Here is a 26024-nt window from a genome sequence, read left to right on the forward strand (position 1 = left end):
AGAAGAGTAACATATTCAACACGGTGCCGTATAATAGGGGAAGTGAGGGGGCTAAAGTTTAAACAAACTCCTGAGTGGTGATTTAAAAATAGCCCAAAAGAGCAAATAGTCAGTAGCGGATTCCAAGTATTACGCCACCCTCGAGGCTTGAGGGCCCCCGACCTCCAGCCAGCACTGTGTGAAAGGTTGCGTGACGTGTGACTCAACGGCGGGATACCTTGGGAAAAAACTCATTTCAAATCGGGGTGGGGTAGCGTAAAGTGGGCCCCACTTGAGGCTTCCGGTGAAAGTGAGTCCTAGAAAGCTTGCTGCAATTAGGTCAGAGTTCACATGCAGCTTTTTTATCTGGAAGATTCTAAAATAGAGCAGTGGGATAAGTGTGCAACTAAGAACATGTCAATATCAGCACATTCTTTAAGTCTGAATGTCAAAGGTAAACAGATAATGTCGGATAACGTCGCTTTTTGCAAAGGATAGCACAAAAGTGTCACAAGACTGGAAAGCTTAACACATAATGATTTGGTGTGCTCCACCCAAAACATCTTTCATAGTGAGGTTAATCTACCCCACATTGCAATGCCAAACCTAATCAACACAATTGAAACTGGAAGGCAAATTCCATTTAAGGGTGGATTTTCACTTTTAGTTTGCCATTTAAGGTTGCTAAAACTACAGATGAAAATCTGACTCAAGTATCAAGATGATATTTCTCGTCCGTTGCATCTCCAATCCTTACATGGATTGTGAAAAGTGATTAAATCGTCAGTCATGGAAGTCATCATTACATATCATTAGCAAGACTATTTAGCATCGCTGTACGAGGAAGCTCAGGGTGGAAAATACCAACATTGCGATGATGATATGATTACCTGCGATTGGCTGGTGACCAGTTCAGGGTGTACCCCATGTACCGCCCAAAGACTGTTTAACATGACTTAACTTTCATTTTGGTTGAACCAGGCTGAAGCTGCTTTTGTATCTTTCTATAAGTGGCTGAGACCACCAGTGGATGACAGGAAGCAAGGTGCCACTGCAGTTCACTCAGAACTCAGTTCACTCGCACCCCCCCGCCCCCACCCCCCTCATCAGCACATTCCTACACAGTGACAGTGTAACTGCCATGCTGGATTCTCACAGTGGCACATTATTGCGTATGCATGCTCTGCATGTTGCAGGTCTGCAGGGCATTCGGCGGACACTTGATTAGGAACGCTTGCACGGTCAGAATGTAACTCAATACAAGAAAATCAGGTCCGGACAGCAACAAAGTCAGAAACACCCAAGAGCCCACCAACAGAGAATGAAAACAAAGCAGCCCTTTTCCCAAAATAGTAACACGACTCTCCGAAAGCTAAAAGCAGGTTCCCTCCATTTAAATGTCTGCAGTGTGGTTTTTAACAGCCTTGGTGAGGGAGGCCCAAGGTTTTTCCAGCCTTCGGTCAGGTACAGTTTTATATACAGTACATAGACACACTTGCAAAAAATTGGCAAAATTGGGCTTTTTGTGTGTTTTCTAACAAGGATCAGAGGAAAATTACAGGTGAAAAATGCTTCACTTTAAAATTAGGGCCAAAAATGTTTGACCTTTGACATTTTTCTTTGCATCACAAAAAGTTGAAATTTGAACAGGGGTGTGTAGACTTTTTCAAGCACCAATTCTCTTGACACAACACATCTTTATTGAGATATTGGAACGCTTCACTTCGTCCATCTTCATACAAAGGCCACTATATTAATAATAAAGACGTTCCTCAAAATGCAGATTTTGACAGTTGTACAGTAAAGTTGCTTAATGGACAGAAAAGATGACATGGCAGTGGCAAGCTAAACATTTCTTAAGAGGTTTATGGGAGAAAAATTAACTGTTACAGCCACAAAAAAAAAAGAACAGTTACATAACAACAACTGCGAACAAGAGAAGCACCAGGCAAGTGCAACAGGATATTTGCACCACGCGCAGAAACAAAGATGGCACGGTACGGTTAGAGTATTATCAAAAATGACTTTCATCCTACAAGTACACAGTTTTCCCAGTAAGTGTTCTTCAGAATACAAGGCAAGCGTAAGTAAGGCTAGGAATTCAGTCCATCTTTTTTACGTCAATGGACTCCCAGAATTTGGATTGATGTGCATGTTTCTACCATTAGAACAGGTCAGCAGATCTATGATTTGGAGAGTTTGTGCTCAAGGGTCATTTGTAGATTACTAAGTCTAAAAAAAAAAAAAAAAAAAGTAAAAATGTGTATGAAAAACATGTAAAATATCTTATTTTAGTAATACATTTTGAAATCTCAGGGGCGCCATTTTGACACTTGCTGGCGACTGAGAATGACATCGGTTGTGACCTGGCAACTGTGATGTCATTTTCAGTCGACACGAGTGGCAAAATGGCCGCTCCCTAAGATGGATAAAAACAGGTAAATTGTGCCTGTATTCCAACCAAATATGAATCAAAACAAGGTGTTTCTACTAGTCGGGCAAAGAAAATTTGGGGCTTGACATACTCTTTAATTATAACTAATTAAATATGACAGTGGTGCCATGAGATTTGAGTTCAATTTGTTCAACCCTTGTTTTTCTTCTCCACAAGAATTTTTTTTTAATTTGCAATATTAACTGTATAAAAAAAAGAAATAACTTTTGTTCTCCACATAACCCGCAAGCACAAGCACAAAACAAGACTAATGTATTGTCCTTCTCTGTTCTTGTTGATGATGCTTAACTAGACAAGTTCTGCTTTTCCACTTAACTTCAATGTGGATTGTCACGGACGCCACAATAACAAGCTCAACTGAATAACCCTGAATCTTTAGCCATTCGAACTGGACATTGAAAGTTACGGGTCAAAATTGCAAAAGTACAATTGATCAAAAAAGGGCTGCATGAACCTGCAGAGAGATGATAACAGTCGCTTCCCATTAGGAGACATCACTAAGCTGAGGACCACCAGCAGGGTGCCTGTTAGGTCATGCAGCCAAAGGCTTGCTCGGGGTTATAGTAGCAGACTGAAGAGCGGGCGGCATGGCGATTAAAGACTTGAGTGTCAGGGGGAAAAAAACCAAAACAAAAACATGGTTGCGCCGGTAATTTGTTAACACAAAAAAGACGAGCCCGTGGTAATAATACGATCACGATCCACCCCTCACTCCTCCCGACAAACAGAACACAGCAACATTAATAAGCTAAAGATGACTCCGGTAAAGGCAGAGTGGTATCCCCCTACAATATAGTGCAGGGTTTTTTGTCCTTAAAGGGATTGTCTGAGGCGGGGATGCCCATGAGGAGAGGATCGGTTTTGGAGTGATCATTGCAGTAAGCCATAAGGTCGGCGCAGGCCTTCGATACCTGCGGGCATAGAAGGAAGCAAATTCAAACACGACTCAACTAATGATCATCATTTTTTTTTTAATAAATCCATCAATCACTTTTCTCTCACCCCGAAAGTTTTTAAAGAAGATGATAATGTACCTTTATCCTGTCGAGGCTAGCTTCTATCCTCAGCTGCTGTACAGTCCGCCTGGCATGGGCGATGTTATTAGAACTATGAGCCTTTGAAGACATCTTGGCCTATCAACACTGGAAGACACAAAAGCAGGGACACACTTTGAATATGGCACAATAGATAACGTGGAAGTAAATGCTTCCACTTTTGCTTCAACATAAACGTGACGCTAATAAAATCTATTTTATAGCATGACACATCAAACTGCACGTCTGTGCTGGCCCACGTTACTATAATCACGTGTGCGTAACATTGATCTAATTTGCCACTCACAAAAACTCTTTATGCTTTCTAACGGAATAAACTGAATGAATGACCAGACGATTAAAAAAAACAATATCCAGCAATGTTGTTGCATACAGCAGCTGAAGGCTGTAAATCACCAAACTGACTGTGGAAAGAAACAACATTCGGGTTAATGAACGTCATTTATCCTTACACACTTCCTCTTGCTTCATTGTTCCCAGAAGTGACATTGCTTATCTGGCACGGCGCCACATTAACTCACAGCCAACTTCATTATGGACACATGCACATGCACTAAAATGACATCGGAATTGCAATAATAATAATAATAATAATAATAATAATAATAATAATAATAATAATAATAATAATAATAATAATGTTCACTATGCCCAACTGACACGATGACTGAAAATGAGCAGGGATTTCTTTTTTTTACCCCACTCAGAAACCAAACCGAAAGCGAGCTCAAGATTCCAGCACTCTAACAAGCAACTGAATGCTGCAGCAGGTTGAGCGGGATTTTGCTTCCTGTGAATCTCCGTGTAAATCATTTACAGACATGACGGGAACAAGCTCCAACATGTCCGACACGACATGTGCGAGCCGCGTGTGCTCCAGTTGAGCCGTTCCTGCCTCCACTGCAAGCTGATTTCCACTAACTGCAATAAATGACACGCATGACTTCCTTTCTGCAAGATATTTGTTCTTCTTGAGACACATTCCGCTTACAGCCACATCGTTCTGAACGGGCAACAGGAAACCTCTGAAGACAAGACATTCACCGCTTTCCTGGAATTTGCCTGAACATAGAGCACAAGTCCAAATATTGTCTGATAAGGTGAACTAGAGGAAATTGGTTAATTGCAGCGATTTGGCAATTAGACTCAAATTTAAAAGCAGAAAAAAAATCAAACTTTGGATTATTTTATTTGTACTGCAGGATGGGATCCTGACACATCAAATGATGACGTCGATGTTTCTGTTTGGCCAAAAACAAGAGTGAGGTGAAAATAAAAGTACAAAACAGGAGAGGAAAAAAAAATCTCTATTTGCTGACTTGGAAGCACCAGAGTAAACACCTTTTATTTGTAGACATTAGGTTGTCTGCAATAACAAGCGTGAGACACGGATGGGTCGACTCAAAGTGCGCATAGCAAAGGGATCAGTCATTACTGGGAGCTTAGTCACGAAGGCGAGGCGGTGAAGGTGAAGAGGGCACCAAAATCCTTTCATCCAAACAGGATGAGTGAAGCAGGAAGTCTTGTCGTGCAAGTTTATTAAGAAAAACTCAGTCTGGTTTTTGTGCAAAGTTAGCAGTTTTCAATCAGTCTGAATGCAAAAAAAAAGTCATAGTTACAATTGTGCTGAGCGGGTCATTTACTGCTCTCGATTAAGGTGACAGTGAAATGATATGAGGAAAGAGGCTGCAAACAAATACGAAGAGAAAAAAAAAATGTCTCTGGTGAGTCGTTCCTCATCATACCTCGCTTTCCCGGCAAACAGTCAATTCATTCCGCCCAAAATGCTTGTTTAGTAAAGAAAAGGGAAACTGTATTCTTAATCACACTGCTGACTGGGAGGACTGGGAGTCCTTTGTGGGAAACGGCCTTGGGAAAGATGCGGGGAAACAATGGGATCACGAGAGGCCAGTTTTAGAAAAACTGGAAAACTGTACTGTAACTTGAGAACAAATAGAAACAAGTAGTCATTTTCTTCTCGTTGGCGCTTAAAGTACGGGAAGACTTTAACGTCACCAGGCAACCATTTAGCTGGCATGTCAACTCAGTCAAAGTCTGCGCTCCCAGCAGCGACTTGAGCCACTGGTCCAGTTTCAAACTGCAATTGGAAGCTATCATGTTTGATGCAACATAAAAAAAAAAAAAATAACACTGAGAATCAGAAATAGACCACCTCTTGTAACATGCACATGCGCACTTGCACACATGCAAGACATCCTGGACCACCAGAGCAGTGCTGCCACACTGCAGTGTTGTACCTTACACACACACAAACACACACACACACACACTCTACACACATGCGTTTCATTAAGTCTGCGTTCAAAGATCCAAGAACAGAGAAGCCTTATGACTCAGTAGCGTTAAGAGCAACACTCCAAAGAAAACTCTTAAATTTTGCTGCTGACGAATACAAACAGCAACCGCTAAAGTGGAAAAGAAAATGCAGCCCAGTCTAGTGTACACTCTGTGTGGTCCTGCAGGGTACTTTCAAGGATTTACAAAATTAGAAAGCTGCAGATAGAGTCCTGGAGGAAAAAGTGCAAAGAACATATGTCAGAAAAGTTCCAGGATTGTCGTCCCAAAACACAAGTTGCAAACCAACTCCAAGCTGAAAGTTCTTTTTACTGTGCCAGACATCAATCAAGTTAGGTGAGAGCTGCAGCAGGACAGCTAATATTGTTTCACCATAGCAACGCACCTTCTCACAATGCCCTGAGCAATTCCTGGCCAAGAAGCACTGTGACGTTGTAGCAACCACTGGTCTTGAGTTATTAATTATTGCGCACCACCTTCTGTCTCACAGCAATTATGCGACATCAAACAATTTTTTGAAGTGACAAAGCCGCAACCACGTTTGTTGTCTACACACCCCGCAATGGAGATGATTGCTTGGGTGTTCTGTATTAATTAGGGGTCCACCCATTGTACTGTATTAAGTAGTCATCCTCTCATTATGTGTTTATTTAGCTATTTGTTAACCGCTGAAATTGGACTGACAAGCGTGATTCCCTCTCCAGGTCTTGGGGAAAAACAGAACCTGTCAAGTGCTGTTCCTCACCCCCCCATTTACACTTGATGACAGTCCTCTGCACATCTGACAGCAGTTAACATGCGTGTCAATTGAAGCACTGTAATTCAGGCTTTACAAGACAGTTACAGCTCTTGTCCCCAAACTCTTTTTATTGCGAGCACGTCAAAGTGTGTGCTGAATGTTTCGATGTTTCTTAGAACTACAAAATGTCTGATGTCTTCATGTAGTAGATATGTGTCATCTGCTTATGACTACCTGGGCCGTGTCCTTGGCCACATGCAAGGGCGTGACAGCGCCCTAATTGCAGCACCCATTTTTTTGTTCCCATCAATCAAGTGAACATTATGCATAATAAAGGCCAAGATGGAGTCTGGACTGACGCCTGCTATTCCGAACAAAGGAGAGTTCAAAGGCCTAGATTCAAGCCACAAAATAGTTGACGAGTTGCCGCACACACACACACACACACACGTACACACACACACATCCTCCTTCTCATGTGCACCCCTCCCATTACGAACTGCGCAAGCAGGAGTTTCCCAGTCCGAGGGCCGAGCTAACACTAGCCTTCTCATGCTCCCTGTCGCCAGTCAGCACTTTTCCAGCTGAGTGAGAAACCGTCGCCAGTTACACCTTCCTCATGACCCCTCACTTCACATCAAGCCCCCACCGTTGTATAAACAGCAACTTGTTCTTACTTGGGTCGCCTGTTTATAAAACGTAGTAATACTCAGTCATCAGTCCTGTTGTTTACGAGCCAGAGGGGTCGGTGAGACTTGCTGCGAGAGGGACTAAATTGTGTGGCCAAGCACTCGCTCACGCTGTGAGAACCACCGGTGACATCATTACTTTCCCACCGAGCAAAAAAAAGAAAAGAAAGCAGTTTCTGTTTGTGGCTGCTTTTCCTGACATTAAACGTGCAATTGTCTTGACCCGGGACTGGCACTGACTAGACGTTTTCATAGCTACTCCATAATTTGGTGACATTGGTTAAGGACTTTGGCGCTTCCAAAGTATTATTTGTCCAATAAAGTGACCAAGTAACTTGTTTAAAAAAAACAAAAATAAAACAAAAAAATGTAAAAAACAGGAAACTATACATGCATGAAGGAATATTATAATATTTCCGGTGGAAAAACACACTTTGGAAACTAAACAAATGCCGACCGGGGACAGCTTAGGTTGAACCTCAGAGGTTCCACTGTCCAAGCAAAGTTTTATCAGCCGCACACAAAGCGAGAGGTCAGCTGAAGGAAGCCGAAAAATAGCTCGTGACGCGCCGCTGGGTGCGAGGACTCTGATGAGAGCCAGAGCCGCAGCACCACCCCGCAAGAGCAGGTTTGTTTGCAAAGATAAGTGGAGCCGAAACAACCACACCCACCCACTCACACTGTACATTTACAACAAAAGGAAATTCTGGGAAAGCGGTGTTCTCTTATGCCAGCCAGCCTGCAAGAATGTCACTGAGTGATCAACTGAGAGGTCCTCATTCTTCCTTAGAAAGACAATTTCTTGGAAAAGGCCGGCCGGGTGTGCAAAGGTTAAACATGCGGCAGTGCAGGAAAACACAATGTTGTTATTCCTGCATTGCTGTGAAGAATTTCAGTTCAACAGAAATGTCTTGTGCACTTTGCTTATGGCTCCAAAGGAAAAAGTGCAGTTGAATGTGACACTCATGTGCAAACTGTCTAGACAGAAGACTAGTCGAGACTTATTTCCAAACTTGAGATTCATGCGCAATTTCTTGTGGCTCACTCCAACTGTACCGTGACTGCAGTCTAGTACATTAATCCCCGGCCGGCTACTTGCGGGAAGGGCTTCAAGACCTTTATTGCCACTCCCGGTTGAACTTTATTGTCAAACTAAATATTTAAACAAAGTCAATCAAATGCTAGCCATTCAAGTCAAGTTGCATAAAAGGCTTTTTTATTTTGGTATTTTTGTTTAATAAAATCCTTATCGCTGGGATTAAGATGCAAAATTACTAAATTGATTTGCAAATTTGATCCTCAAAAAACAAAAAACCTTGTACAGTGAAGCCAGTTTATCACATGGGGACATGTTCCAGACCCACCCGCATTAGGTAAAAATCCACGATACTCTCCTGACCTTCCACTGACAACCCTGGCTAAAATTAGCCACCCACTTCTATCAAATGCATCACTCTGGACATCCTTGATGCAAAAACTCAAAAAGTAAAAAAAAAATCAAATCAAGAATAATTTTGCAGCTCCCAAAAACAAATCCTTGTGTTAACTTAGATAAAGTAAGCACATCAGTCAGATAGCTAACCAAGAGAGCTAATCAGTGTCCTCAAACATGCTGCTGTTTGGAACAAGACTGACTGAACATGCGGTGGAACAAGCCTGACAAGGAGCAGCATGGGTGTCAGGGACTGCCTGACATCATGACAGATAAGTGCGATAAACCGGGGGCACGGGAAACTTCCTGGCTTGCGAAGGGTGAACGAGGGCCGCAATTCGCATATGGTCAAATGTGGACATGTTACAATGACAGTCCAGTCACTACAATACACAAAGTAATCCTGCAAACCCGTAATGGCTACATTTTGCACAGATCACATTTGCTGAGAAATGCATGTTTGTCAGGCCATTTCCATAAAAAGATTTTTTTTTTCATGCAATTTGTTTGATTGTTTGGTTTGAATTCAAGGGCAGCGCAGTCATGCATACTGGCCCCACCTACAGGACAATGGTGGAACAGTATTGTCCTGCACAACAATTACACAAGTTAAACAGACAAAATTATTTGGCCTTGGTGGAGCTCTGCTCACTAGCTATGCACAACAGTTATTCTCAATTAGTTTTATGTTATAGTGCAAAAAAAATAAATAATCTGAGGATCAAAATACAGCTCCTGAAATGCTGAGTGGGACGTTACAAGCTGGCAATGCTGTTTGGCTATTGTTGAATTTGCAAATGATCAATTGTCAAAGTGTGAATGTGGTAGAGGAGAGTGAAGCCAAAATGGATGCATGCAACACATGCAGCAGCTGCGTAGATAGGATTTGGACTTTTTAGAAGTATATGGACCTATGCTAATTTTTTTGTGCTCTTTAAATAATGCCTTAAAATTATACAAGATAGAGCAAAAGCCCTGACTAATAGGCAAGTAGTAGTTGTCATGTAAGGAGGAGCTAAGTTTAGCCTGGGATGTTAGCGGAAGACTTTGCATGTGCATGTTCTGCTGAGTGGCTATTTATTTATTAATTTATTTATTAAACGAGTTTGAAATGCTTTTCACGTGTTTGGGGAACACAGTGTGTGGTACAGTAATCGTAAGCAGTTTGCAGGGGATAGCGGTTGGGATCGTTTTTTTTTTCCCCCCCGTCCCTGCATTCCTTGCACGGGAGGGGCCCCAATGTAGTCAGCCATGTCTTTGTTGATGCTCAGTAAGTATTTAGGCCCCTCTTTTTATGCACAGGATGCCAGGCGTCTGCCACGGGCGGCAGGCTCAATGATATCATTAGCACTTGGCTATTTTTGGTGCAGGCGCTCGCTCACACGTCGTCTATGTTGTTTCTGGCTACCAAGCAGGCGCTTTCAGCCTAAAACGTTAGCAACTTAGTCGCCCGTGTGGGTGCCAGCTGGGTATCATCCAAATGATCAAGGTCCCGTCCCTGCAGTTTCCATTGAGGTGCCTAAGAGCCTCTGGTTCCCCAGTAATAGGCCATTATCAAGCCTAGAGCAGCCCAAAACAAACACAGGCATGCGGCAGATAATGCCGCTCGGACGTCACTGCAGACGCACGGTGACATGCAGAAGACAAAAGGCAACAAAGGCGGAGAAGGTGCCGGAAAGAATTCTCTGCAGAAAACAAACACGGCATAGGTCAGCTCTGTCACGGTACATCATAATTTATGATTTGTTTTGATAGTATACAGTCAAGTTCAAATTTCAAGTGGCACACCTTTAGTGCACCGTGTTTTGCTGCAACCTGAGAGAAGAGTAAAAAAAAACGATAGAAATGCTTTCTGGGTCTGGATGCCAGAGATAAACGGGGGTTCACCGTTGCATTGTCTAAAAAATTAGCGGCGTTTGCTGCAAAGGACTGAATGAGGAGAGAGGTGCAGTAAAAGGCCTGCGACTCGGGATAGATAAGAGTTCATGTCAATGTGTGCACGCGTGTGCGGAGTAGATGTGTGTTCTGCAAGTTGCGCAGCTGCGTGTATGTTGCATTTGGGCCCGAGCCAAGAATCGGCGGCCGGCAACAGGAGCGCCATAAAACCTAAAGCTATTGTGTCCCCAATGCCCGCACTCCCCCTTGCCTCTGAAAGCTACTATTCATGACAAGGACAGAGGGACACTACACAATGGATCTCAATTCTGCCCTGCCTATGCGGAACAATAAACAAACGAATTCAGTCTTTCCAGTCTCCGCCCACCCGGACGATCGCATGTACGTAACAAACGCTCGGTGCCAGCCAAGGTGGAGCAGACGAGGGCAAAGGTTGACCGCGTTGCTGGTAGGCCATCAAACTGTCTCGGCTCCCAGCTGGATATGAGGCGGGGAAGGTGAAACAACAACGGCACGCACGGATGGAAAATTTGATAACAGCTTTAGACGTCACACACCTCATTAGAGAACGACGTAAGGGTTATAAAAGACGGCCTGTGTTTCGAGATTTGAAATTGCATCTTGGTGAAAAAATGGCTGTTGAGTTGAGGGTTTTTCTTTTTTGGCATCTCATCTTCTAATTGGCCAATTTACACAAGACTCCAGTGCTTTGTGCAAACAATTGTCCGGCCAAACAGGCAACACAATCTGCAGATTTGCAATACGAATTCCAAATTGCATAATTGGTTGGCCCATTTCGAAGTGTACAGTTAATTAGCTAGCGATGTCTACAACCACCTAAAAATGCATCTTGCAAAAAAATTGTCATTGCTTTATGAGGGTGATATTATGTATCAACTGTAAGCGTGGTCTCGGTGCTTGGTATCGGTATTTCTGATTATACTCAAGAATCGAACACTTGTATCACTATCGGTCCGAAAAAAAAAAAAGTTTTGCAAAACATCGAAACATCCCTAGTTTTACGTTTTGTATTGTTGGTGTCAGACTATTTATTTATGTATTATTTGAGTTGTTATATTTAACTTATATCTCAAGTTGCACAGGACATTGATTAGTGGTCTGCCTCATTAAACCGCAGGACATTTAAAAAAGTGCTCAGCCTGTCAATGAGAAATTTATTTGCCTACAAAGTGCCAGCCTTTGCCCTTGCAGATCAGAGTTCAACGGGTCGCCCGGGTCACCAAGTGTGGATTTCCTTTTCTGCCGTGAATCGGAGCACTTTCTAATATTTGCGCACTTAGATAGAGGGGCGCGAAAAAAAGGTTGCAAACGTAAAGGGATCACATTGCAGATGACATCAGATACTTGAAACCTTAAACTCATTAAGCTACTTTTCAGAGTCATAAACCATCTCCAAGACAGAGTGGACCCATCTTGGACAATAGTGCACACTTTCAGTGTGTTGGGTGACTTTCAAAGCACAGTCTGTCTTGCTTTACAAGCACTTCTCACTCACAATGCTGGAGAGTACGCACACTAAAAAAAAAAAACACTTTGCCCCCCCCCCCCCCCCCCAAAAAAAAAGATAACCAGAACTGTCACTGAGTTTTATCTTAGTGCAGTTAAGTCGAAATTATCGTGAGGAAGGAAGGAACATTTCGGAAGCTGTACAAGAATGACATGCACATGCTTTGAAGACAGTACGCCGCGCGTGACCACTGCCTAGCTATCTCACAAGATATCTTGATACATGCATACCGGTGGAGTCAGACAGACAAGGACACAGTCCACATATCTAACACTGATTCATACCATCTGGATGTGTCTTTCCCTCACACTAAAGTTTTAAGATCCAGGTAATAGATGTTTTGATGTTGACAATTCAAGAGCAATGTAAATTCTCAGTCAAAATGAAGGCCAAACTAAGGCAAAACTAATGAGATGGCAAATCTCAGTCACAAATTAAAGTGATCATTTATTGTATGTATGAAATGCAATAGGTGTTCTTATTAATGTTTCATTTGTGGAATATAATTTAGACAGGCAAAATCCACCTGTTTTTATTCATCTGGCCATTTTGGTACTTGTTGTCAACTGAAAATGCCATAACAATTGCCAGGTTAAGTCACAACCAATCACAGCTCACCGGTTTTCTCAAGCGGAGCCGTGGTTGGTTGTCAGTCGACAGCAAGCGGCTAAACGGGGGAATTTTACTGCTCAACTCAAATTTCACAAATACGAGATGAATCAGAATGCAGTGTTCAGACTCGTGGGAGCACAAACAACATATTACTGTAAATCATTTTTTGGGGGGTTGACTTCCTCTTTAAAAAAGAAAAGAAAAAAAGGCTTATAAATTAACTGAGTTTGAAAAAAGCCATGCACTACACAGCTCCTCCTCGACATCCAAACACCTTGGGCATGCAATTTGAGATGTAGCCCTTTCTTAATACAATTATGACTTTCCTAATAGTCAGAGTTTAGTGCAGTTATCTGCAATCTAGAGCATTTGAGGTAGGGCACAAAAACACAAAAAGGCTCCAGAGAAATTAAAAAGGCATGAATTTGTCAATTGAGAAACATGAATGGGCGGGGCTTCACCGCAATGCCTTTTAAGTCATTATTCGGAAAAGAAGAAGGATGAATATCAGGAACAGGCTGATTCATAAGTATTGAATGATCCACAAACTTGTGACATACTAAATTGATCGGAATGTGGTTCGAGGAAGTGGGAGGCGAACGTAACGCAAGTCAACCTTTTTCCACAGCGACATCAATAGAGAGCGGGGGCAGACCAAAAAAAAAAAAAATCCTATCAATCAGGAGCGGTTGCATTAAAGGCCTCGCCTCCCTCCTCATTTAACACTTTCAAAGACATGCCGGGCGCAGGAAAGACATTCTGTGGGTCACGCTGAGGCCACTTCCTGTGCAGGCAACCCCTTCATGCCTTGGAAAAGTTACATCGTCGCCTCCTCCCTTCACTTCCTCTCTCCTCGTGCACTCACCGCTTCTCATAAACGGGTCAGCGACGTACTGCCGGGGGTCAGCAGGTCCACTTGCGGCACTCATGCATACGCTGTTTATTTTTATGCTACATACACATTGCGCACGCGTTATCATTGCGGCACATGCCGTCGTCAAAAGCGGCCGTGTCATGCGATGCGGCAACCGCGATAAGGACGTTACCTTACATGAGATCCTTAAAGTTGCGTACACAATTCCTATTTACAATAGCGGCTTTATATGTCACGACTGAAGGTCACGTTACAAAGTATAAGCTATCTGTGTGACTGTGTACACAAAGAAATATGTTTCTTTGCATCTAGACAGCTGGAAAACTGTGTCGCAAAGCCAACAGCTGATTGCCCTTTTGCAGAAAAAAAAATGTGCACAATCAGATTAGTGTGAGACCCAAAGAGAGGGAACTTTTTTTCTTCAAGTTCAAGAGGTAACCTACACAAGGAAGCCAGTGTAGTAGAAACTTTGCTGTGTTTAACATATAGCAAGGACCTTGTTCCACAGCGCCCCACGCAAGAATAAATGACTTTAACAAATGCAAATGGAACGAGGATGTTTTAAAAAGAGACACCTGATTGCCACGACACAAGAAAACAAGCTGCGACTGTGCACGGCTTGGACACCTGCTCAGACAAAGACGTCGTGTGGCACGGGACAAAACATTCGGGGAGGGGGGGGCCTCACAGATGCATCATCAGACACTCATCTACTACAGGTGCCCTTTAGGGTCAACACAGGGCTGCAGTCTAAATGCATGTCTGGGACCCAAACTTACTTCCTCATAGACTCATAAAAGTTCCAAACAAAATGTGCAATCCATCAAAATGACAATTTCCCCTTTCGGGCATACACTGAAGGAACTGCTGCGTGTAAGCAGGATTTTGTGAAAGTCACATCCGATTGTTTTCTCATTTTTTCCCAACCTGTCTGACAGGAAACTGGGTTACACTAGCCGGACTTTCCACGATGGGCAGGATATGACCAAATTTGGGCAAGTGCTGTAGAGTGTGTGTGTGTGTGTGTGTATGTACGGCTAATCAGAGTTAACAACATATTGTAAAGTTCCAGGAGGTGCGTCTTCCTGTGAGTGGGAGTGCTTCAAACATGCACATCATCTGTAAAGAATGAGTGCTGTTACATATTTAAGCACTAGGCTGGAATGTGTATGAACCAGGAAGTCAATATAGGGCAAGGGTGGTGGTGCCGTTCTTGCAAGTTGCATTTCTTCTAACATGTGACAGGGATTTGTAGTGGGCTGGCGTTAGGTACCTTCATATCCAAGAGCCCCAACTTCAGTTTTCCCAAGTTATGAGCCATTGCTTGATCATTTTTTGGCTTTGAATTAACTTATTATCTTGCAGCAATCAACATGCTGGCTTCACCTTGTATTGTCGGCACTATACTGCATCGATCCAATAAATAATCCAGACAAGAAAACGATAATGCACACACAATCAAAGCCGCCGAGCAGGATGAATAACTGTCAAGTGACTCATGTATCAGGTGCCCAACAAAGTATGCAAGAAAGTCCTGTTTTTTCCTCTCCCACACTTGCTGTAGACAATAGAATAAAAGTATAATGAGCACTCAGGGTAGAAACTTACAATAAGGTGGGCCCACCTGGCGATGCCAAAGACAGATGGTGTAATTGTGAGTGTCTGAGAAAGGAGACAGACAGTTGGTGTATTTGGAACGTTGAAGATTCGGGAGGAAAAAAAATTAACAGAGAGCACCACCATGTGCCGAGAAGATGTAACTGCAGATAAAGCCTTGCCCGCAAACTTATAAGTGGTGGGAGCGCCCTTTTGTGGCTGTGGAAGGTCATAGCATGCAATTAGCATGATAAGGAATAAAAGGCAGTACAGTACTGGAAATATGAAAAAAAATTTGGAACACTTTGCAAACAATTTGAAGGTTTGAAAATAATATTGAGTAAAATATTTTACAAGAACAGTTAGCAATAAACTTAAAAATGCAATCATGCAGTAGAAGCAGAAAACATAATATCTCATTTTCGTTTGATGGTGTGCAGTAACGTTTTCTCATATAAAATATTTGCCATGGCTTGATAAATCTTAGGAGACACTGAGCTTGTTAATGTCATCTAGAGTCTCCTTGATGGAAAACAGTCATGTGATTAGCGGATAGGAGGGGCTGCACAAGGCCGCCTGACCATGACAACAAAGCCACAAATAGATCTTCGGTTGTTACTATAAGTTACCATCCATCCATCCATCCATCCATCCATCCATCCATCCATCCATCCATCCATCCATCCATCCATCCATCCATCCATCCATCCATCCATCCATCCATCCATCCATCCATCCATCCATCCATCCATCCATCCATCCATCCATCCATCCATCCATCCATCCACACCGCTTGTCCTCATTAGTGTCACAATTGAGCTATCTCAGCTGACTTTGGCCACGAGGTGACTTCTCTTGACTAGTTGTCACCCAATCACAAAGCACATAAAGACAAACAACCATTCACATCTACGACCAATTTGCCTTTAATGAAGTTACTAACATGCACGTTTTTGGAATGTGGAAGAAAGCCGGAGTACCCATGCAAACTTCACATAGGAAAACCAGAGTCTGGATTAAAATCCCAAACATCAGAATTGTGATGAAGCCAGGCTAACCACTAGGCCACGCATCCTTCCGCTATAAATAACCTTTAAACTGTTTTGCTGTCTTCTATCTAAATCATTTAGCCATTAGTGTCCTATCTTTCCGGAAAACCACATGCATGCGCACGCATGGGTATACACGGATAGACTGCACCATGTTTGATTGTTGGCATCAATCAATTTAAAAAATGAATGGAATCTTTCATACACATAAATATAGAAAGAAAAATGTTTATCTGACAGTTTGAAAGTAGATATGAAAAAAAAAAATCTAATTCAGGGGGAGTTTTTGTTTTCAAACCACCACGCCCAAGGAAGAACAACCAATCAGGGTCCGAACACAACGAGAAGTCAATCAATGGCCGTGCAATTGGGTTGTTTGCGGTACAAGCGCTATCTTAGAATTGCTAGTGCTGCTATTTTTATATTTTGAAACTGTACAGTGTTCTTAGTTCATTACAATCCTGCTTGGTCACCAAGGAGAAGTGTCCCATGACCGCTCTATGTGTATATTATCCATCATCAACAAAAGTAGCGCAAATTTGACAATATGGACTTTTCATATTGGAAGACAAAGTAAGATATTGTGCAAATCCAACTTGGGAACAGCGGCCACATCATGAGACAACACCACAAACCTATTTAAGCACCAGAGGCAAAAAGAACATCAGTAAAGTTGAACGAATATTGTAATACTAAGCACTGGGTGTGCAGTAAATAAGGTTCCAGTGATTATAAAATATAAGCAGGTTTATAAAAATAAAAAAAAAAATCAAGCAATTAAAGGATTTTATCACTTAAATGTTACCAGTTGTTATTTACGTAAAAGTAAATAACTGTGCACTTTGTCAGCTCAGGGTTGATGGTAGCATTTATCTGTGGCTCAACATCGACATGACCTCGTTTGATACTAATAAACAATGCAAAACACCTTCTGAAAGGTGAAATAAGTGGATCGTTAATATAACAATACCCTCCAGCAGACTAATACTAACGATTACTGACGTTTACTGAGCAGTTGTGACCGTCTGTCGCCTCCATGTAGGTACTGTATTTTTGTATAACTGCACTATACTGACCCCTTGTGGCCAAGACATGCACTTTAGCGGGAGCAGCACAACCATTGTATGTTTTTACTAAAAGTACAATACTGTAGTGTTAATTTTTGTTTTAAAAAAAAGTGTCATTTGGCCTTGGTGCACAAAGTTTACCCACACCAAGTTTAAAATGAACTGTCGTGCTTCTCAACCACAAAGATGCAATGCATCATTTATTGATTGATATTGCGAATATACCGTTTCGTTCTCGGTGGATGAGAGGCTCTCCGACTCGTACTGTAATTAGGAATAACAGTCAAAAGAGAACGCGACTATGGTTTTGTTCTTTCTTTTCTTCCCCATTTGAGAGGGTTGCTATGGCAACACTTCCTGACTGGCTTGCTGACTATAAATCTGAGGTTGATGTCAACCTGATTAGGGGAGCGGGTGTGACAAATACGTGACTTCCTGTGTAAAAGTTTCCTCAACAATCATTCAGTGCAGTTTATACTTCAAACATAAATATCAGATATGAGCCGCATGACATGATTATTATTTGGTTTCGCTTGTCGTTCTCGAGTGACAATGTCAGTGAGTTGGCCTATTCTGGGCAAATTAGGACTTCCAGTAAAGCTTGGTATTCCACGAACGCATGCGTTCCGTTGCCAAACCAACAGTAGGGTGTGACTGTATCACCAGTCACCACCACTCCTCTGAGTACATGTGCTCCTAGCTAGGGAGGAATTCCAGCAAAAGAAAAGCCAACCACTGGAGGCAAAAGCTTGTGACTAGCTACACAATCGACATTCTGAGGAGCAAAATAGCACTCACTTGGAATATGTCAAATCACAAGAGTATTCAGAGGCCATGTTCATAACACTCCACGTTCATCAATGACTATCACACAGATATTATAAAATTCATATAAATATGAAATAGATATTAGATTGACTTTGTCTAAGGCTACCCAAAGAAAACAACCCAGAAATCACAGCAGGTACTGTTGATATAACAAGTCTACACACCCTTGTTCAATGCCAGGTTTTGTGATTATTTCAAAACTTTTTCTCACCATGCACGTGAACACGAGCGGGTTAGGAAAAAAAAAAAAAAAAAAACAGAATGAAAATGAAACAACTGCACAAATGTGCACAGCTTCATCACTGATAATGTGGCAAAAGGTACATGCCCAAATTAAATCCTATAGATCAGTCCTATGTATTTGTTTTAATTCTTAAATAATTTCTTATTTCAAACATGCAATCCAAAATAATGAATGAAAAATTGTATAGTAAAATATCCCATATAGAAATAATGAAAACAAGTAGGAAGAAATTCAACTCATTTACAGTGAATCCCACCCTTTTATCATCAGAACGTGAAGTTGCACTTTGCAACATCTGGGATTTACCAGAAAATGTATTTCTGACTTCCAGTCAAAACGGCAAAAACCACAGCTAGCAAAATAACAGTAAATACAATGTCAAAACGCTACAGTAATATAGTCACTCACTAACTGCAATATTAGATATTGACATCCAAGAACTCACTTTGCACTCACTAAATCGGCATTATGGAACGGTGCACGTTCCACTATAGTTGGGATCCCAACTCCGAGTGTTGCTCTTTTAGGCCTGACTGTAAGAGGCTCGCAGACAGAGCTGCCAATCGAGTCAGGCAGCATTCTGCGTGAGAGTAGGTGCAATGCACCCTACTTCCAGAAGAGCCAGTAAAGCATTGGTTACGGCCGCATGTGCCACTTCCCACGTGATCCCAAACAGTTTAGCCATTGTTCGGCGAGCTAAACTCAAACGGAGACAAAAGGACCGAAAACAAATTGATGCCTTTTTCAAAAAAGCTGAACAGGGAATTTCCCATCATTAAGGAAGCCTCTCATGCCATCCAAGTGTGAATTTTAATTTCTCGCAGATTTTTTTTTTTTTTTTTTTCTACGATCAAATTTCTAGCGGTTCAACGGCTAGCAAAATATTAGACTGCGCTAGACTTGTGCTCGGAACGAAAATAGGACCCTCTGTCTTACTAATCAATTGACATGCATCCCACGTTAGCGAAAACGCTGCCAGCCAATTCAAATGCAAGCCATCCCACCAAAGCATACAAGAGAGCTAAGGAGGGCGGAAACTGGTCCTTCAGGGTCAAAGGCCACGTTTTTACCGGGAGCGACAAAATGTTGCTGTTCAAAACAAGCGGACGAAAATAACAAACTCATGAATGTTGACTTTTTTTTTTTTTTTTGGTGAGTGAATAAAGACAAGCGTTTGTTCGAATGGCGTCACACCAGGCGGCCTCATGACCAGAACCTGATAGCATCAAACAAGAGGGCTGTTCATTATGGCTTTTTACAGTATGCAGGCACTGGACAAAACATTCGCAAGAACACATTTTGGACTTAGTTAGAAACTACTGGAAGGGCAGCAGTAGCATAAACAAGAGGTAGTGAAGGTATCAACCTCAACTAAAGTAAAAGCAGAGAATACAAGGCTGCTTGTATAGTTGGATGTTCTGTTTATGTTACTTTGTTTTAAAGTAGTAGTTTGACAGTTTGCAACTACGCTAACTAACTTCCTGTCAATGGTGTTTCACATTTTTTATTGCATGTTACTCCCTTCACTGTACTCCTTTCCAATCCTTCCTCTTTTCATGCGTATGAGTCATAATACTGTAATTTATAACAACAATGTGTACATCTCAGCATGAAGACCGGAAGTCAGTGTGTGAGTGAGCGAGCGAACTCCTCAACGTCCACTCCACTCCTGATGTTGGCCCTTGTGTGATGTGAGAAAAGGCTTTTGACGGCGGTGAATGGAGTGCTAATGAGTGGGCCTTATCCACTCTCCGGCTGTTTTTTGTGCTCATAATATTGTGTTTTCAAACAGGGATCAAGCCAAGGCACACACACACACACACACAAAGGGCGGTTGGGCTTTCGGGTGAAACTTCTAGGTGAATCTAAAAAGTAGGGTAAATTATACGCACTGTAACTTAATTTGACCTCTTAATTTTTGATGCAGATATCCAACGGGACAAGGAACGGAAACACCGATTCATTTCATTCATAAATGGACCAATACACTTTCTACTGGTTAAATGAGAATTGTTATTTTAGCTGTCCTCTTAATCATGCTTTTCAATTTTTTTTGACATCATGGAAGGAACCAACGTGACACCTAGCATTTGACCAACCATACCTCAAACTCAGAGAGAGGTGGCCACTGAGCTCAGAGTGTCATCAGCAGGTTGCAGAAGAGATACAGAGGTTTATCATCCTCAAATTTTAACCGAAAGCCCAATATTCATATATTTTTGAGAGTGTATTCCACAGCATACCAGCAACAAAAAAAATGTCACAATAGGTTGATCCACAGGTCAATTTTGTACACACACATAGAAATGGAGCACACTCACAAGGAACTGCCACAACTCCCGCCTCGACGCTCACAAACAGAATACCGACGCCAGCTCCCGATGCCATTCACTCAGTCAAGCCCCTCAAAGTCACATTTTGGAAAAACAATTGACTTATTTACATTTTCTAATGTACTTTTAAAAAGTCTACTTAAGTGCTGTTTCGCTGTAGATTAACACAATTGTTTTCTGGGGGTCTGAAACAGATGAGTGGAAATTCGATTCATCTCAAAGGGAGTTAAAATTTAGCCAAAATGTCACCGAATCAGTAACAGAATACATGGACTTAATTTCCAGGGGGAAGCCTGCAAGGAATACAGTTCAGTACTCACAAGGCCAAGAACAGTCTATAGCTTCCATCACTCACCTGTTGAATGTATCAATAAGTCGCATTTGCAAGCTCGGCTTGTCAATTTTAGCTCTACTCTATTTTAGCATAAATGGTCAATGAGAGCTTGCCTCAAGCAATTACTGGAAGAAGGTGAAGAATGTTCTTACCTGTCCGAGGTGCTTCGTGCACAAGTCTTTCCGTGTCTGCTTGCACTGGGTCGAGCTGTATCCGTCAACACACGATGGGAGGAGACCTTTCCCTCGGCTCTGTAGCACAATGTCACAACTACTGAAGTGTACACTAGACGTGTTTACAACACACAGTAGTGTGCCAGCTGTAAAACATGAAACACACAGTGCCCACTTGAAAGCTGTAGAGTCGCGCCGCTTCCACTTTCTGCTGACGTTTGCGTTCAAATGCAACAACTTTGGACTTCCCCCCTATTTTTTTTTTTTTTTGTAACGCAAGCCTATGTTCCCGTCTCCGTTCCTTTTCCTCCTCTGACAGGGCGATTCGAAACGACAACACCCGAATTTCGACGGGAGGAGAGAGGCGGTCCAAGTGAGACTCCGGCGGATGTTCGCTAGTAAGTCAGCGGTTGGCGGATGCACTGTTTCCTTATGAATTTTTCAAAATAAAACATGCGTTAGTTTTAAAGTTTAGGGGACAAAATATGTAAAAAAAACAACAAAAAACAATAACACACAGTTAAGTGGAGAAGTAACTTCAATCGGATTAACTGTATGGACATAATAACCTGTTAACTTCTTGTTATCATGAAACGTAATCATATACACATTACTTAGTAATGTCAAAAGATTTCTTAGCAATGATTGCTAGGATGATCTGGAGATAAGTGATAATAAAGAGCTTGAAGTACATTCAATAACATGCTCTGATAATCTGGTTCCTGCCTCTTTTATGGGGCCCTCCGTTACCGGACATCCAAGATTTTGTGGCAGCTCGTTATCGCCATCGTCTCCCCCAGAATGAGACCTCTTCGTTGCACTGAAAAAAAGCATACCAAGTTGTCATGTTTTATATATTTCAAATTTCAATAGTTGGAAAAAATTGTTAACTCATTTAAAGTAAGCTTTAATTTGCAGTAGTGCGAACTAAAACGTCATTTCAGGTGAAGGGAACAAAAGTCTCCACACCCGTTTGACTGGCAGGTTTTTTTGCTCCATGAACCGGTTGTTATAATTTTCGACTCCTCTAGATGGCGATCTCCATTCAACAATTGACTAAAAGTGCACTGACTTGTCATTTTTTAAACCATTTTATTCAAACCGACAGTGCCATAGGTTAACGAATTACTGGAGGAATTTAATTTAAACATTGTAGTTTCACACAATAAAAAATGACGTTCTTCAATTTAGTTCCAAAACAGAATGATTATAAGAAAATTAGCAACAGAAGTCAAATCTTCTTCCTGCAGCCACAGCAAAAACAAGACAAGAGGCAGGAAGAAAGCGGCTCCTCGTCCGTTTGGTAGCGTCCAGACTCGGGCTCGTCTCTGCACTCGGCTATGAAGGCCTGGAGCTGGGACACGGGCACTTTTTCTTGCTGATGATGCTGCAACAGTTTGAAAATCAAGTTGGGCTCATTTGAACGCAGCATGCAGGTTGGAACCTCCAAAGCGAAAGTAAAAATTCCACCAACTCGGAAGCCATCTAAATTTAGAGGTTCCATTGTTATTTCCATGGCGGCGGTCTGACCTTGATAGTCTCGTAGGTGTCGGTGATGAGAGCGATGAAGAGGCTGAGCACCATGTAGATGAAGAGAGAGATGAAAGAGTAGAGGTAGAGGCGACTGAAGAGCCACACCATGTAGCCATTAGCGGGCATCTTCAGGAAGGTCGCGTACATGTCGTCGCCGTTAATCAGCGAGAAGAGACATTCGGTCACCTTGTCGAAGGTCCGGAACTGATGCCAAAATTGTTGGACATTTTTAATTGAAGTAAGTGAAGGGACATGACTCGAGGGCATACTTTGTCGTGGTACGGCCCAAGGACGATCCAGCCGCAGAAACAGTAACCGAGGTAGATCATGGCTGCGCAACAGCAGAATCGGATCACGTTTGGGAAAGCCGCTCTCAAAGTCAAGATTAGGATCTATTATAAATAAATAAATAAATAAATAAATAAATAAATAAATAAATAAATAAATAAATAAATAAATAAGTAATAATGATAAACCATTCCCTTCACACAAGATTATCGCACTTACATTGTATTTCTTGAAGAAACCGAGGTACCGGATCACGCCCACCCACACCATCATGGTTGCTGTTCCCAGCAAGATGCTGCACTCGTCATAACTGGTCATAAACTGAAAAGAAAAAAGAAAAAACCTGCGTCAAAAAATTTCTGGATCGACACCATAGTGCCATGAATACGTTGGAAATTAAATACAAACCATCACGTGAGTCATTTTCGGCCATAATCGTACAATTTAATCGGTCGTCCGATTAATGGGTCAGACCTTTGCAGCCATCAATTAAGTGGTTCTAAACACATATTGATTGATTTTTCCTGCTCACTAACACATAAAAATATACCATGAACAAAAACACACCTTTGTCTGTATTCCGATCTTCAAAGTCGAACCCACGATGGTCAGAGTGTCGCTGACAATGATGAGGATGTACCAGCCATTCACAAACTCCAAGCGGTCGGACATAGTCACAATTTTATTGTAGTATGCGTGGAAGAATGTGTTGAACTCCTGCAGGGGGATATGCACATACAATCACGAGAGAAAGACGATGATAATGGTAAAGACCTGCAGAAAAATGTTTGTCAAAACAACAAAATGGCCCATTGGATTTTGGAACACGTAAAGATTGGTATATTACAATTAATGTGTTGTTTAAACCAATGCACATGACAGACATTTGCAATTTTATGACTTTTTTTGGTGCTCCTTTTTTGGTTAGCAACAGCAGAGTTTCAATAGGATCAACATTACTCACAAACTGGAGCTGGATGCCGTTGACGACGGAACGTACGCAGAGGATCAGCGAGGTGAAGCAAGCGAGGATGACCACGGAATCGAAGAAGAGCAGGAGGTAGTCGTTTTTTCCAGCTATAATAGCGAAACGCAGATTTGGGGTTAGTGTTGGCTGCGTTGAATTTCACAACAAAGATGAATTGTCATTTTACAAGTGCCCTCCACATTCCAGTCTCTGCATTCATTGATGGTGACGTCGTTTCCAACGGCCACTTTGATATTTCCGCTGTGGGCGCGATTATCGAACGTGATCTGCACCAAAATGTAAAACGGGTGAGTCGCCGCCATTTTGTTGCGCAATGGCGTCGGTGGAAGCTGACCACCACGTGGAAGACGTAACAATCGGGAAGCTCATGGTGCCTCACGGTCTGCAGGTTGATGGTTTTCAGGGTGAAGTAAACGTTGACTGACAGCAGCCTGGACGCAAGGAACGTACAACATGAGGAGGCCAGCAACTTAACACACTTACAGTTTGACTCTTAATCACCTTCTAAAGTCCAAAGAGAAGTTGAGGGGCGCGGCCAGACTGCCATTGTCCAATGACCGCACAGGGTAGATGGAAATGCATTCTGAGTATGAAAACATGATCAGCTAAATTTGTTCCTCTGATAAACATCGGCTTCTAGATGTTTTGCGGAAGATGCACTTTAATCCTCTTTGTGATTATTTTCCACTGGCGCTATGATTCAGACGGTAAAAATATAAAAGCATGACTCAATTTTGCTCTTCTTTAAAGTGAAACAAGACTCATAGCATTCAGGTAATTAGTAAAAACACGATCTCTCTACTGATACAAACTCAATGACAACATTTTCTCAGCTGAAATGCTTATTCTTTCAGAAACTTGGGGATTTATCTGCAGTTATCGTAATTCAATCAAAAATCCAATCAAAATTGGCCTTTAAAAAATTCATATTGGTGGGAGTCCTGTTTGCTGAAACTATGACGGAATATCCGCCTCTAAAAGAATTCAAAAATTCCAAATCCCCTATTTGCCAACAACATTATATTATATTTTGAAACAGTGTCATAAATTGTTACCAGTTTCAACGTGCGGATCAATGTAGAAGGTCTCGTTTCCGGGGTCGATGTTGCTGTTCCGGTAAAACTCTTGGCAGACCAGCAGTGGGGTGTACTCTCCATCGATCTTCTCATAAGCCAGATTACCTACCGTCAGGTTTTGGAGATTGATGTACTGCGAGAGGAGAATGTCAATCAAAACTGAAACTTTGTCAACGCACAAGGTTTCGCTCAGTTTACCCTGTTGACGATGTAGTCGATGTGCTCAAACACGTCTGTTTTGGTGTGCAAAACGTGACCTCCAAGATGGCGGTCCTTGTATCCTTTCAGGAAGAGATGTCGGAATGCCATCAGGTTGTCATCTTTGAAAGTGACCATCATCTCATTGCTCAGTCCGAATGAGACCAGCTGAAAGAGAATGCGATAAAGTTAAGGAAATGTTCTGTGATTCATCAGAAGAAGTCTAGATGATCCACCTGGGCGGTGATGAGGGCAATTTTTAATATTTGGAGCATCAACTTCCACGGCTTGCGGCCTCGAGCTTTGTACTTCTGGCAAGGGTTCATGAAGAAGTACTTGAGCCTGCGCCTCAGGTCCTCCACCACCCTGGGGTCCATGTTGGGGGTGCGAAGACTCCATCTGCAGTGGCCGTTGGCTCTCCTGTTCTCCGAGCGGCCAGGCAAAAGGGGCTCCGATTCCTCCATGGCACCGAACACAATGAGACACTGCGAACGCTTCAATGCGCTTCAGACACAACGCAACTTCAAGTTAGTGAATGGCTCCATCATTCCAGTCATTCTGATGTTTATCAAACTGGTTTTCCTACATGACCTTTCACCAGTTTTATGAGACAACAAAATTCAATTAAGTACGTTTTTAAATTTTAAAAGAATATTTTCATTCAGCGTAATAGATTTGTGGTGCGCAATATGGCGATAAATTGATTTTTTTTTTTTAAAGTGCATCGCAAATACTAAATACG

General features: G+C 42.1%; 2 protein-coding genes across 7 annotated transcripts; both read right to left on the minus strand.

The window, feature by feature from the left end:
• Positions 1-1656: 1656 nt before the first annotated feature.
• Positions 1657-21532, minus strand: LOC125985038 (guanine nucleotide-binding protein G(I)/G(S)/G(O) subunit gamma-12). Of its 6 annotated transcripts, none has more exons than XM_049747491.2 (4): positions 21375-21532; positions 21179-21277; positions 3469-3576; positions 1657-3345 (listed from the first exon to the last, which is right to left on the minus strand). In XM_049747491.2, exons 3-4 carry the CDS (start codon positions 3559-3561, stop codon positions 3220-3222), a joined length of 219 nt encoding a protein of 72 aa, XP_049603448.1. In that variant the 5' UTR covers positions 3562-3576; positions 21179-21277; positions 21375-21532; the 3' UTR covers positions 1657-3219. The 6 variants fall into 6 exon arrangements, with proteins under 6 accessions (XP_049603448.1, XP_049603447.1, XP_049603450.1 ...); XM_049747490.2 differs by having other exon boundaries at positions 21179-21296; positions 21375-21526; XM_049747493.1 differs by having other exon boundaries at positions 21179-21296; positions 21366-21512.
• A 739-nt stretch (positions 21533-22271) lies between these two features.
• Positions 22272-25746, minus strand: mcoln3a (mucolipin TRP cation channel 3a). Its single transcript, XM_049747428.2, has 12 exons — positions 25519-25746; positions 25283-25450; positions 25064-25217; positions 24510-24591; positions 24343-24439; positions 24175-24274; positions 23985-24097; positions 23588-23737; positions 23240-23341; positions 23002-23124; positions 22730-22936; positions 22272-22586 (listed from the first exon to the last, which is right to left on the minus strand). Exons 1-12 carry the CDS (start codon positions 25744-25746, stop codon positions 22431-22433), a joined length of 1680 nt encoding a protein of 559 aa, XP_049603385.1. The 3' UTR covers positions 22272-22430.
• Between the last annotated feature and the right edge of the window lie 278 nt (positions 25747-26024).

The sequence above is a fragment of the Syngnathus scovelli genome, chromosome 17 (assembly GCF_024217435.2).
Source record: "Syngnathus scovelli strain Florida chromosome 17, RoL_Ssco_1.2, whole genome shotgun sequence".
Classification (NCBI taxonomy): Eukaryota; Metazoa; Chordata; class Actinopteri; order Syngnathiformes; family Syngnathidae; genus Syngnathus; species Syngnathus scovelli.

Coding starts and splice junctions, on each gene's coding strand:
- LOC125985038 (XM_049747491.2), bottom strand. CDS start 3,561: ATGTCTTCAAAGGCTCATAGTTCTAATAACATCGCCCATGCCAGGCGG. Junction 3,346..3,468: donor CTAGCCTCGACAGGATAAAG/GTACATTATCAT, acceptor CTATGCCCGCAG/GTATCGAAGGCCTGCGCCGA.
- mcoln3a (XM_049747428.2), bottom strand. CDS start 25,746: ATGGAGGAATCGGAGCCCCTTTTGCCTGGCCGCTCGGAGAACAGGAGA. Junction 25,451..25,518: donor TTGCCCTCATCACCGCCCAG/GTGGATCATCTA, acceptor ATTCTCTTTCAG/CTGGTCTCATTCGGACTGAG. Junction 22,937..23,001: donor TTGGGCCGTACCACGACAAA/GTATGCCCTCGA, acceptor TTTTGGCATCAG/TTCCGGACCTTCGACAAGGT.